At 45.3% G+C, this 14,247-nt stretch overlaps 1 protein-coding gene across 1 annotated transcript in view; it reads left to right on the top strand.

The window, feature by feature from the left end:
• ERCC4 (excision repair cross-complementing rodent repair deficiency, complementation group 4) overlaps window positions 1–13,324 on the top strand; it is a 33,903-nt gene extending 20,579 nt beyond the window's left edge. The window contains exons 7-11 of the mRNA XM_006867202.1: window positions 1,104–1,214; window positions 4,426–5,017; window positions 6,674–6,766; window positions 11,098–11,213; window positions 12,554–13,324. Coding sequence (XP_006867264.1) covers window positions 1,104–1,214; window positions 4,426–5,017; window positions 6,674–6,766; window positions 11,098–11,213; window positions 12,554–13,287 — 1,646 coding nt within the window. The 3' untranslated portion in view covers window positions 13,288–13,324. The remainder of the gene's footprint in view (window positions 1–1,103; window positions 1,215–4,425; window positions 5,018–6,673; window positions 6,767–11,097; window positions 11,214–12,553) is intronic.
• Window positions 13,325–14,247: the final 923 nt, after the last annotated feature.

The raw sequence follows: 14,247 nt of genomic DNA, 5'->3' as shown, positions 1-14,247 counted from the left end.
TTCGAACTGCTGACCTTAAGGTTCGCAGCCCGATTCGTAACCACTACGCTACCAGAGCTCCTTGTGTATGTGTGTGTGTATCTATTGTTGTTGTTATTAAGTGCCATCGAGTCAGTTCCATGCCATAGTGACCCTGTATAGGGTTTCCAGGATAATATATAAGGTGCTCTGGTAGCGTAGAGGTTACGAATCGCGCTGTGAACTAAAAGGTCAGCAGTTCGAAACTACCAGCTGTTCCGTGGGAGATAGATGAGGCGTTCTGCTCCCTTAAAGATTTACAGCCTTGGAAACCCTGTACAGGGTCGCTGTGTGTCAGAACTGACTCCACGGCACGTAACAACAACAACATATATATATCTTCAAACTATTTCCTGTTATTGACTCTTGAAGTGTTGTGAAACTTTTTAATTTCCCCTCTAACTAAATGAGTATAAATATTGAAGTGAATGTGGGTTGTATTTCAACACCATCTAGTAGTAGGTATTTAAATATTGTTAGTTTGCAAAAGCAACAGATAGGGTTAATTCTTGCTTCCTTAAAGATATATTTCAAAGCAAATATTTTCATGATCTGTTTGAATGCTTAAAAAAATAAAAATTTCATTTCTTGTCAGTTATCCACATCTGTGTTCAGAAAGAAAAGCATGTCAATTCCACCAATTCTGTATGTAGGGTTTTACGTAGCAGCCTGTCTGTGGGGTGACAGTTGGCAGCAAAGAAAATCACTGACCATGCATAATGTCTGAGTAACTTCCTATCAAGGCGTTATAAAACCTGCATTTGTTTTTCTTTCCTTAAGACTATGTCATTGTTGTTAAGTGCCATCATGTCAGTTCCCACTAATAGCAACCCTGTATAAGGTTTCTAAGGAGCAGCTGGTGTGTCTGAACCAGCGACCTCACTGTTAGCAGTATTACCCTTCAGCTCCACACCGTAAGGCCTTTTTCAGGAAAGAAGACCTTATTCAGCATTAAGACAAATGCTGAATGGCATGGGCTGAAGGAATGGTGCTTACATTATCCGTTGCTTTAAAAAAACAAACAAACTTTGGACTGCTTATGGATGTTATCATATATAATGAGTTTATCTCTTGTTTCTATACAGAGACAAAAAAGGAACTGGTTCTAGAAAGCAACCCCAAGTGGGAAGCCCTAACTGAAGTACTGAAAGAAATTGAGGCAGAAAATAAGGAGAGTGAAGCCCTCGGTGGTCCAGGTAGGGTAAAAGAAGATGATACGATTTGCTTTCCCAGCCTACCCTTGAATTTTTTTGACTAGTACTCTAAAAGGAACTCGCAGTTTTGTTTATAAATGTTTATAATTGTAGAAGAAAAAATGCCAAGTTAGCATTGATGCTCCACTGGCAAGCTCCATAAGGTCTGTTCGGTGTGACTCTCCTGCTGAAACCGCTGTTTCGTCACGAAAGTAAAGTTTGCCTGGTTGAGTTCTGAGGACTTCTCTTAGAAGATTCAGCTAGTCTCCCTGTATGCATTCACTAGGCTTTAAATCTAGAATCCCCAAGGAGAAAGCTAACGGGTCCTCTGTTTTATGTTCTCAGCAAGAGCTTTCCAAAGAAGCCAGAACTCTTCTGTGACACTGCCCTAGCCCTAGAGAAAAGAGCCACATTGTAGGGGTCTTCTCTTTGAACATGGGTAACTGGCAGGTTCACATAGTGGACTAAACCTCAACAAGTCACCGAAAGAGTAAAACGCGTCTCTTCATCCCAATGGTGTAGAGTTCTTTAACTCTCTAAACTGTGCAGCTGTACCTTTTGTGAACATGAAAAGGTATACTCATACAACTAATTTAATACATGTCAAAGCAGAAAATTATTTTGTGAGGCAGAGAGCACACATAAGAAAAAGAAAAGAAAGTTGGCCATTCTCAGAATTATTCTTTGTGCATTAACTCTGCAATATCCAACAAATAATTGTTGTTTATTTGAAATGTCAGTGAACAGCTGTCTTTTGATAATCGTAAAAGCATGTATTTCTAAATTGTACTAAAAACATAAATCTATATGGAAAAAAAAGACGACACATTATACACACACATACAGAGGGGGCTTCAAAGAGTTCATGTAAAAATGCTATTATCTGATGATTTTATTCTTCCGTGGACTTTGTGAAACTCTGCTTTTGGAATAATTGATTAGTAATCAAAACATGGAATGTAACAAATATACATCTAGGAAAACTGGAAGTTGTCCAAAGTGAAATGGAACACATAAGGATTGATGCCCTCGTCCTTAGTGAACTGAGATGGACTGTTCTAGGCCATTTTGAATTGGGCAGTCGTGGTTGACTATGCCGGAAATGACAATTTCAAAAGGAATAGCATTGCATTAATCGTCAAAAAGAACTTATTCAAGGTCTATGTTGAAATACAGTGTTATCAGTGATCGGAGATCTCTATGCACCAGGAGTCTTTGTGTAGGATAAACACTAATCATAAGGTCACCAGTTCAAACCCACCAGCTACTCCTTGGGAACCCTATATAGGGTTGCTTTGAGTTGGAACCAACTCAGTGGCACTAACAACAACAAAGAATACCACTTAAGAACTACTGTTATTCAAATTTGTGCACCAACCACTAAAGCCAATGATGAAGAAATGGAAAAATCCTATCAATTTCTTCAGTCTGAAATTGATCAAACATGCAATCCAGATAAATTGATTATTACTGGTAGTTGGAATACAAAAGTTGAAACTAGGGCAAGGATCAGCAGTTGGAAAATATGGCCCCAGGAATTGACAGACTATAGACTGAGATCTGTCACCTGAGTGATGCAGCCCTGGATGCACTCACTCCTCTGTGCCAAGAATTTGGAAGCTAGCTTACTTGGCCAACCAGTTGGAAGAGATTTAGTCTCTCTGTGCCCATGCCAAAGAAAGGTAACTCAGCAGAATACAGAAATTATCACACAATACCATTCATATCACATGCAAGTAAAACTTTTGCTGGAGATAATTCAAACACAGTTGTAGCAGTACATCGATATCACCAGAAATACAAGTCAGATTCAGAAGAGGACATGGAATGAGGGCTATCATTGCTGACATCAGATAGATCTTGGCTGGAAGCAGAGAATGCCATAAAGAGGTTTACTTGTGTTTTGTTGAGTATGCAAAGGCATTTGACTGTGTGGCTCATGACAAACTATGGCTGACATTTTAAAGAATGGAAATTCCAGAACTTACTGTGTTCATGCAGAAGCTGTAGGTAGCCCAAGAGGCAGTCATTCAAACAAAACAAGGGAATCAGCGTGGTTTAAAAATCAGTCTGTATGCTGAACAAATAATTCAAGAAGCTGGACTACAAGAAGAAGAATGCAGCGCTAGGATTGGAGAAAGGCTCATTAACAACATGCAGATGACATCTTGCTTGCTGAACCAAGAAATCTTGAAGCACTTAGAGATGACCATCAAAGAATACAGTCTTCAGTATGGATTACAACCCATTGTAAAGAAAACAAAAGTCCTCACAATTGTGTCAGTAAATATCATGATAAATGGAGAAAAGATTGAAGTTGTCAAGGATTTTATTTTTCTTGGATCCACAATTCACACTCATAGAAGCAGCAGTCACAGAATGAAATGATGTCTTGCATGGGGCAAATCTGCTGCAAACGACCTTTTTAAAATGTTTGTGGACTGAGGTGCACCCATTCTGAGCTGTGGTATTTTCAGTTGCCTTAAATGCATGTGAAAGCCGACAAGATGGAGAAGAATTGAGGCATGTGAGTTACAGTGTTGGCAAAGAATATTGGAAGTACCAAAACTGCCAGAAGAACAAACCAGTCTGTGTTGGAGGAAGCGCAGCCAGAATGCCTTAGAAGTGAGGGTGGCAAAACTTCTCAGTACTTTGACATGTTCTCAGGAAAAGGTAAAGAGGAGAGCGAGCCCAAAAAGAGATCGATTGACTCGGTGGCAGCAACAGTGGGCTCAAACACGACAACAGTAGGGACAGTGGTACAGGACCCTGGGCAGTGTTTCGTTCTGGTGCACACTGCATTGCTGTGAGTAGAAACTGACTCATCACCACCTAACCCCGAGACTCAGCCAGGTGTGTTACTGAGAGCACTGCTCTGCAGCCATCCACTGATGAGAGACGTGTGGAAGCATGTTTCCTTTGAAATCAGCCCATGCAAGTATGAACTGAAACCCTGATGGTTTACTTTCCAGCTTTCTCTCCTACTTTGATAAGACTAAATATTTCTGGCTTCAACTTACTCAAAAGCCTTCAGTTACTCTGCCAGAGAGGAAAAAGTGTTTGATAAGCACTTGAGACTGTTTAGAGCGATTTGTTAAGTCCTTTAAGGGGTACTGTGTTTTCCTTTAGTGGGGAGGGTCAAGGGGGTGGGGGCACATGAGGAGTGGGGAGGCAAATGAGGTCATAGTAACTTAACACTGTTTCTTGCTTTTAGGTCAAGTACTTATTTGTGCAAGTGATGACCGGACATGTGCCCAACTGAGAGAGTATGTCACTACCGGAGCAGAGGCCTTTTTATTGAGACTCTACAGGAAAAGCTTCGAGAAGGATAGCAAAGCTGAAGAAGTATGGATGAAGTTTAGGAAGGAGGACAAGACAAAGAGAATTACAAAATCTAACAAAAGGCCCAAAGACCTCCAAAACAAAGAAAGGGCTTCCACCAAAGAAAAGCCTGTCAAAAGGAAAAAACGAAGGCTGACCTTAACACAAATGATGGGAAAACCTGAGGAGGACGAAGGGGAGGCAGAGGAAGGATACCAGAGAGAACTTAGCAGCAGCCAAGAAAGCAGCTTAGAAGAGATTAAGCACGAAGAATTTGATTTAAACTTGTCATCCGATGCTGCTTACGGAATCCTAAAAGAGCCCCTCATGATCATCCACCCGCTTCTAGGTTGCAGTGACCCCTACGCCCTGACGAGGGTGCTCCATGAAGTGGAGCCGAGATACGTGGTTCTGTACGATGCGGAGCTGACATTTGTTCGTCAGCTTGAAGTGTATAGGGCAAGCAGGCCTGGGAAACCTCTGAGGCAAGTCAGCGCGCAGATTGGCTGTGTTCCGAAAGGTTTCACTTTCCCGCTTCCTGAGGCTCCTCAGTTGCCTGTTGGTTTCCTCACCCTTAGTATACCATTGCTGTTAATGTTGTTGTTAAGTGCCGGGTGAGTCGGTTCCCACACTTAGTGACCCTGTACAGGGATTCCGAGGAGCAGCTGGTGAGCTTGATCCGCTAATCTTGTAGTTCAAACTGACTTTGCAGTCCAGTGCATTAACCCACAGCACCACACCAGGACTGCTGACTGAGTTTCCTGGGAATTTGGCTTTCTAGTGCATCTGGAAGTCTGTGGAGAAAGGGTGTTAGCTATTGTATTGAGCAGAACAGGAAGTATGAGGGACTGCTCGGGCTCCCGAGAAAAGTATTCTTCCCAAAGAATAGAGTGTTCGGAATCTGCAGCAATCTGAGGGAAACTAAGAGGCAAATTAGTAGCCTGACCTCAGTCCGAACAAACCACAGAGACCTCGCTCGCTAGCAGTTTGACTAATTCCCGGAGTGGAAGTGGCTGGAGAAGGTGGGTCGGCAGTCAAGCAGGATGGAGAGATTCAAGTTGCTCATGCTGGGCTGCTGATCAATTTTGCAGATAGCGTCTACACTCCAGGGTTCTGTGTTGTCTGAGCACACGCTAATGGGTATTTGGAAGCTAAAGGTCAGCATCAGAAGGGACCTGGGAGTTCAACCTCTCACTGGATCAGAGGGAAACTGAGGCCAGGAATGGTCAGTAACTTGACCTTTGGCCACCCTGCACATTCATGGGAGAACTGAGGTCTCTGATTCAGTGTCCTCTGGTCTTTCTCCTGTTCACCTTTCAAGGAAATCAGTAAAGCCTGTGAGAGCCGGAACCTATGTAGGGCAGAAACATGTCAGAAGGAAAACAGAAATACAAGAAGGCACTCTGTCAAAGGTGGAAAACGTGAGAGACCTGGATGAACATCCCTGTTCCGGCTCTGACAGGTTTCACTGTAGAAAGGTGAAGGTTACTAGAAGGGGAAGACAGGGATAGCGGAGGTGCTTCATCCAGCTCTCCCAGCCACAAACAAGACAGAAAAGTAGTCGTTTCCTTTTCTAAGGGAAAAGCCTCTTTCAGTTAATTTTCTAGAAGCCTGATGTACTCCATGTGTCCGTGTGTTTATATCAAATGTGTGATGGCTATTCTGGTAAGACATGAATGAAAAAGAACTGAGAAATTATTTGTAAAGATAAAGGTCATATAGCTTTCATTTGTTTTATTTTTCACAAACATGAACTTTTCATACACTGGCTTTTTAACTGTGATCCAACTTTTTAAATGATAATTTGGCAGAAGTGCAACACTTGAAAAGGAGATGCCTGTACGATTCTGCTTTGTGGTTTTGATTAGCTTCTAGTTATATGAGGAAAGAGTCACCATCCCTCTAGCTATATTTCAGTGTTTACCTAAACTCTGTTCCTCCTTTTGGCAAAAGAAAAAAAAACAAGTGGTAATGAGCCCTTTGTAGGTGGGGTTAAGGCAGCGTAGTTTGCATAAGTGTGATTGATGGGACCTTTTATTTTTAGTCAAATATTTATTATTGGAGCATTCTGGGCTGCTGCCCCTTGCAAAGAGTCCACGTTCTGTTTCTGCTGTCTAAAGGCGCTCTTGCCTCCCTTGCAGGGTTTACTTCCTCATATACGGAGGCTCCACGGAGGAACAGCGCTATCTCACTGCCCTGCGGAAAGAAAAGGAAGCTTTTGAGAAGCTCATAAGGTAATCACGGAAGAGCACATGAGCACGTCCAGCTGTCTGGGAGGCCCTTCCGGGGAGCTGCTCCATGCTGTCCAGTGGGTCCTGGCTCAGAGCCATCCTGCATAGGGTAGCCGAGGCTATAAATCTTTATGAGAGTGCAAAGTCTCATCTTTCTCCCGTAGAGCCAACTGGTAGATTCGAACAGCTAACCTTGTGATTAGCACTCCAATTCATAACCAGCTACGCTCAAAAATACCTCAGAGCCCTCGGTGAACGGAGAGAGGGGAAGTAGTCAAAGAAGGTTATCAGAATGCAGATGTGGCGATCCCGAGTGCTCTGTGGGTTCTCGGGAGATGCATGGGCACATGACGGGGCACCACAAATATCATGGAAGAATTACATTATATTTTCACTCAGATTTCCCACCAATTTTTGGAAGTTCAGTCTAACAGTGAAACCTGTGAGAGCTGGAATCCCAGTGGACTGCTTGGTTTTACCTGGTCTCAGATGTCCGCCTTTGGGGGGTGCTGTCTTGGTAAAAAGATTTGGGTTTTCCTTCTCTGATGGGTTTCCACCTTACGCAGTTTCTGTCTTTCGCAGGTTTAGTGATATTCCCTCCCCTCTCTTTTTCACCAGCCAGTTCATTGTCAGTATTGTTGAATTGAGGATTAGAAGTGTGACAGTGAAGAGCTTTGCTATTTATAAAGAAATAGGACCCGAAGAATCAAAAACAAAACTAAAATGCAACTTTTCAAAGAAATACATTCTTAAATCTTTCTCCAACCTGCCCCCAAATTTATGCACAAGATGTCTCTCCATCAAATTATGATTTTTAAAAATCTTTGTCAGCGCTAGCTGGTCTGCCTGGCTCCTCATCAACAGCAGCCCCCTGGCAAAGTGCCTCAAGGCACTGGGCTTTGTGTCTTGAAACAGGGCATCGGCTCATTTTCCCAGTCCATGCAGAAAATGCTGTTCCGTTCAACACGGGGAAACGTGTATAACTGAGGTGTTAGTCAAGATGGCAGCTTCATGTGGGGAGTGCAAGGGGTACCTGGTTCACCTGAGGAAGGAAAGGTTCTGCTCCAGACTCCCTGCATGCTCTGCCCCTCCTCCAGTGCATCAGGGGCCTAGGGGCTCTGGTGGTGCAGCTTCTAAGTGCTCAGCTACTTACCAGAAGGTCAGAATTGGTGTGCTGACAGAATAGTTGAGAAAATTGTACTTTTAGGAGACTACCAATGTATCTGGTGGGCTGAAATTTCCAAAGTTTATGCAAAGGTGCACCTCAAAGGGCTCTGTGACAAGGTGGGGATGGGCCCGACACACACTGGAAATCTCACTCCGCAGAACCTGCAAGAGGGACTGTTAGGAACTGAATTGGGTTCCTCAGAAACACGTGGTGTAAACCCTAACCCTTACACCGTAGGGGAGTCCCTGGTGTTTACTGTAGATGCAAAGTTAGTAGTTCAAGCCCACCAACCACTCCTTGGAAACTCCATAGGGTCACTGTGAGTCAGAACCAACTCCAGGGCACTTAAATACCAGTACCTGAGGAGCCCTGGTGGCGCTATATGATAAGCACTGGACTGCTTAACACAAGGTCAACAGTTCAAACCCACCATCCACTCCATGGGAGAACAATGAGACTTTCTGCTCCTGTAAAGATTTACAGCCTTAGAAACCCTGTGTTGTTGTTCAGTGCTGTGGCGTAGTTTCTGACTCACCTCCACCCCGCGTAGGGTTTTTGAGGCTGGGAGCAGCTGGTGGGCTCAAACCACCAGATATTGTGGTTCGCAGTCCAGTGCTTACCCAGTGGAACCACTGCACTTTCATAAATTGGAATGGACTTGGTGACAGTTGGTTTGGTATACCTGAGTCTACAATCCCATTGGGGAGAGGGTGTTCTAGGTTACGTTAATGAGGCAGGATCCATGTGAGTTGTGTCTTAAGTCAGTCTCTTTTGAGATAGAAATGACCCGATTAAAGCTAGCTAGTAAGCAAGCACACAGGAAGATACAAGCCATGTGATCTCCAAGGAACCTGAATAGAAGCTGAAAAGAGATAAGCACCTTCCCACACAGCGTCCTGAGAGAGCCAGAGAAGCGGGGCGAGAGCTTTAGCCTAGAACCAGGGCCCTGAATTGGGCTTCTCGCCTCCTAAACTGTGAGAAAGTAAGTTTCTGTTTGCGAAAGCCACCCCTTTGTGACATTTCTGTTACCGCACCACTAAGAGATAGAGACCTGGGTTTTTCTACAATTAAACCAGTTATAATAGTGTCCACGCCAGATTCTGATGTAAATGTACCTATTGTTGTTAAGTGCCATCGAGTCGGTTCCGACCCATAGCGACCCATATAGGGTTTCCGAAGAACTGCTGGCGAGCTTGAACTGCTGACCTTGAAGTTCAAACGGCTTTGCAGTCTGCGGCATTAACCCAACAGTGCCACACCAGGACTCCAGATGTACCTGTGGTCTGGCCTAATTTATTAAACTGTCTATGATGAGTGTCTGCTTATTATAAACTAGATCTTCCCCGTGTACACAGCGGTCAGATGATCACACGTTCTAGACTCTGAAGATTTATGCATTGAGAGTGCGCTGCAGTAGGGAGCCCGTTTGCCGCTGTTGTTAGGTGCTGTTGAGTCGTTTCTGACTCTTAGCGACCCTCTGTAGGGTTTCTAAGGAACCACTGGTGAGTTTGAACCGCTGACCTTGTGGTTCAAACTGACCTTGAGGTCCAGTGCTTTACCCCACTGTGCTACCTGGAGCTTGAGAAATTATGCTAAACATTAAAAGCAAGGAACTAAATACTTGGAGTTATTAGTTTTTATTAAATTAATTTGAATTACTGGTCAGGAAGACTCAGTGTTTTTCTCACCATCCAGGTTTCATTTCTGAAGTATATTTTTCTCATTAAGCTTACAATTATGGTAGAACTTGTTATAAACTTTGTGGCTTTATATAACAGTATTGAGTGAAGCTGTTTTGAGATCACCAAAAGCAAATCTTCCATTGTTTAGCACAATGAATAAGGATTTTCATATTAAATCTGGGGTGGAAAGTTGGTATCTTGTATTAACTTTAATTTTTCTCTGTACATTTCTTACATGGCTGGGGTTTTTTGGTTTTTTTCTTTTAAGTTTTTATTGTGAATTATGTGTTAGTTTACATGGGAGAACATTATCTTTACATTCATCCTATCATCATCAAACAACCAAAGGGTGCACTCCACAGGCCTGCCCACCAGCCGCCAGCACACAGCCCCTAGCACACAGCCCCTCTCCCTCCCTGAGTCCAGAGTCCCCAGCTGCTCCTTCTCTCCACATCATCATCTCTGCCTTCATCCCTGGCATCACTGCTTCCCCAGACAGGGTCCCGCACTTTGCTTTTCTCCTTTGATGGTTCCAGGGACCTGGGTTCCTGGACTGCAAAATCAGCCACTCCCCTCCTTTTCTTTCAAAATGTCTGCCTTTATCTTTCAAACACTCACTGTCAGACCTGATAGCAATCATTTTCTATTGAACCACAGGAGTCTTATCCCCCTCACCTTTTATCAACACCATCCAGACAGGTTGGAAACAAACAACTCAGTGAAGATTCTACCTTTCCCCTTACCCTCTGGATCTAGGTTCCCTATTGAAAGCTTGTAAGCCAGTCACTTCTTGCTTTTGTAGCCCCCCCATTTTGGGTGGCCAATGTCTAAGTTCCCCATCCTTGTCGACCTTTGTACCTAGGGGGTGGGAATGATCCTTAGATGGCTGGTTTAATAACTCAGAGTGCTTGAAGGACATACACAGCAGAAAATAATCAACTCCTGTTTTTATTCTGAAGATCAGGAGATAGTGCCCAACCAAGAAATGATCTCTGCTTCCTTTGTCCCTCACCTGTCTGCGCATCTTCACTTCTGATGTATTTCACACTCTTTTATTTTAAAGTTTTTATTGTGAGTTGAGTGATAGTTTACATGGGAGAACATCAGTTTTACACTCATCCTATCATATTTCATTTTATTGCAATGATTATAATCCCCTCCATGCACCACATCATTCAATAGCATTTGCTTCCATTTCCTCTGGTTTTTCTTTTTGGATGTACACCAAAACGCTCAGGAATTTACTATCATTCAAACAACCAAAGGGCATACCCTGCAAGCCTGCCCCCGCCCCCAGCTGCCAGCACATAGCCCCTCTCCCTTCATGAGTCTAGAGTCCCCAGCCACTTCACTTCTCCCTGCATCCATCTCTGGCTTCAGACTTTTGCCGCTGTGTTGTGTAGGTTATTTCATGCATTTGAATTTGCAAAAGATTAAAACCTGACACTTAGAAATGAAAGGTTTTCACTGTTTTTCTCCTCCAGGGAAAAGGCCAGCATGGTTATCCCTGAAGAAAGAGAAGGCAGAGACGAGACCAACCTCGACTTAGTGAGAGGCAGCACCTCCACCACACATGCGCCTGCTGATACTCGGAAAGCTGGTGAGTGCCGTCTCCTTCCAGTGTTGCCCCTGCCTGCCAACTCCAGATGGGGTCAGGCCTGGTGAGGATCCTCCCCAATCCCTGCACCCACACTGTAGACAAGAAGCCTGAGGTACAGGCACTGCTGTTACCAGTGAGTCACATTCCAGAGTCACTCTGATGTTCTTTTGGTTGAGACGCAGAATGTACTTTTCGTTTTTGTGTATGGTGAAGCTCTGGCAAACAAAACTACGCCATCTCCACCGTTTGTGCACGTGTGACTCAGTGATGCTGGTGGCATTCTTCACCTCGTGCTTCCATTTTCACGATCCTTTTCCAGAGTATTTCTCCACCATTCACATAAACTCATCATCCACTAAGCCGACACATCCCTCTCTCCTTCACCTGTCCTGTTAGCCATTGAGAATCCTTGGTTTCTTGATATTTGCTTCTTTCTCATAAGTGCGATCGTGTAGTATTTGCCATTCTGCTGCTGACTGACTTCCTCAGCCTGCTGTTTTCCGGGTTCATCTGTGTGGTGGCAGCAGAGCACAGTCACCTTTCTGGATGAGTGATGTTCCACCATGTGTGTATGGAGCGCGTTTTCTCCATCCGTTTGTCTGGTGGTGGTCAGTTTGGTTGTCTCCACCTTTGGGCTCCTGTGAAAAGGGCTACAGTGGGCATTATTTGCGGTTCCTGCCTTCACTTCTGGATCCAGGCCTGGGATAGTGATGGCTGGGTCACGTGGTAGTTCCGCTTAAGGTTTGAGGCACTGCCAGAGCGTTTCCCACACGGCTGTGCCCCTTGCATTCCCACCAGGTTAGGTGAAGGTCCCAGTATCTCCAGATCTGCACCGCCGCCTGTCATTCTCTGCGTTTTGGTCATACCCTTTGCAGTGGGGTGAAGTCACATCTCTTTGGCATTCTGACTTGCGTTTGACTCCTTACAAACTAATTACAAGAGCCCTGGTGGCACAGTGGTTAAGCATTCCACTGCTAACAGTTTGGTGGCTTGCGTCCACCCTGAAGCTTCAAGGGAGAAAAGTGATCTGCCCCCATGCAAATTAGGGCCTAGGGAACGCTGTGCAAACTCTGCTCTGGCTTTGAGGGTCTGAGTAGGGACTGACCCCTGGCACGTGGCCACAGCAGAGACCGAGGACATCGAGTAGCTTTTCATGGGCTTATTGGCCCTTTCCGTGTCCACTTTGGTGAAATGTCGGTTCAAATCCTCTGTCCACTATTTGATTGGGTTGGTTTGTCTCTGTGACGTTTAGGGAGATAGAGCTGTTAAACTTGGTTCTTTGCCATTCTGCGAGAGTTCTTCCTCAGAGACAGTCCTTAAAATGCAGTGTTTTCTTCTAGGTGGCCAGGAACAGAGTGGCACACAGCAAAGTATAATTGTAGACATGCGAGAGTTCCGAAGTGAACTGCCATCTCTGCTCCATCGACGGGGCGTTGACATTGAACCAGTGACTTTGGAGGTTGGAGACTACATTCTGACTCCTCAAATGTGTGTGGAGCGCAAGAGTATCAGCGATTTGATTGGCTCCTTAAATAACGGCCGCCTGTACAGCCAGTGTGTGTCCATGTCCCGCTACTACAAGCGACCCATGCTCCTGATCGAGTTTGATCCCAGCAAGCCTTTCTCGCTCACGTCCCGAGGTGCCTTACACCAGGAGATCTCCAGCAACGACATCAGCTCCAAACTCACCCTCCTGACGCTGCATTTCCCCAGGCTCCGGATTCTCTGGTGCCCCTCCCCTCACGCAACAGCCGAGTTGTTTGAGGAGCTGAAACAGAACAAGCCACAGCCTGATGCTGCCGCGGCCGTGGCCATCACTGCAGACTCGGTCATCCTCCCCGAGTCAGAAAAGTACAACCCTGGGCCACAGGACTTCTTGTTAAAGATGCCAGGGGTCAGTGCCAAAAACTGCCGCTCCTTGATGAACCACGTCAAGAACATGGTAGAATTAGCCACCTTATCACAGGACGCGCTCACCAGTATTCTGGGGAATGCTGCCAGTGCTAAGCAGCTTTACGACTTCATTCACACCTCGTACGCCGATGTCATGTCTAAAGGGAAAATGAAAACCTGAGCTGCCCCCCGGAGCTGTGCTCCCATCCCATGACTGTTCCAGCCTGCGGAGGTGGGCAGGAGCACTGATGACCTCCGACTTTCACGCCCTTCCAACGCTCCCATGCCCCTGCGCTCCCTCTCCTAGATCACCAGGCCAGAAGCCAGGCATCCTCGCTGAACTGTGCACTGTTTGAACTATCCTCCCGCCTGCAGTGGGGCTGCCTCGTTGTCAGATAGTCCCCTAGTAAGTGAGGTGTGTTGACGTCAGGTTCCGTTCCCACAAGCATTTATAGAGCAGAAACGAGCAGAAAGGTGTGTTTCTTAAACACACCGATGAAGCACACCATCATCATGTGCACCCCCTCGGCCTACAGGGGGGCTTCCAGAATGTGAGAAGGAAGGAACTCTGTAGTTCTGACTAACTCTCCCCACACTTTCCTCGTTCCCACCTTCCTCCCTCCTCTCTGTGTCAGACATATCCATGGGGACGCCCTCCTCCTATCTAGTAAGACAGTCACTTTGACAGCTGGTTTATGGGGTTTTCATTACTTGATGGTTCAAAACCAGTATTTTTAAAGCATATGAGAAATGACCTATTTACAAGATTTGTAGTGTGGGTGAAGGCACCCTTAACATGCTCACTGTTTGCAGCTAGCCAACCTCCTAAAACCCCAGAGATCTCTAAACCCAAAATGGCTAGTTAGGGCATCTCTAAGACTTGATCAGCCTCCCTCCCCGTGTCCTAAGACCACCAGCCTCATGTCCCCTGGAAATGCAACACAAGCTTCTGTCTTTGATTCTCCACTTGTCACCTTCCCTCTCAGCTGGCGGACGGTCGGACGGGTACCAGTGAGCACAGCTGGGAGGCTGTTCCTTCCTTAAGAAGAGGACTTTGTGCAAATGGAAGGTGTGTGTGTAAAGCACAGAAAACACTTCCATAAAGGAACTCTCCTGGTCAGCATTCTTCCCGTTAATCTAG

The sequence above is a fragment of the Chrysochloris asiatica genome, unplaced genomic scaffold, assembly GCF_000296735.1.
Source record: "Chrysochloris asiatica unplaced genomic scaffold, ChrAsi1.0 scaffold00102, whole genome shotgun sequence".
NCBI lineage: Eukaryota > Metazoa > Chordata > Mammalia > Afrosoricida > Chrysochloridae > Chrysochloris > Chrysochloris asiatica.
The sequence above is the reverse complement of the archived record's forward strand: the minus strand, read 5'-3'. Positions and strand labels throughout refer to the sequence as shown.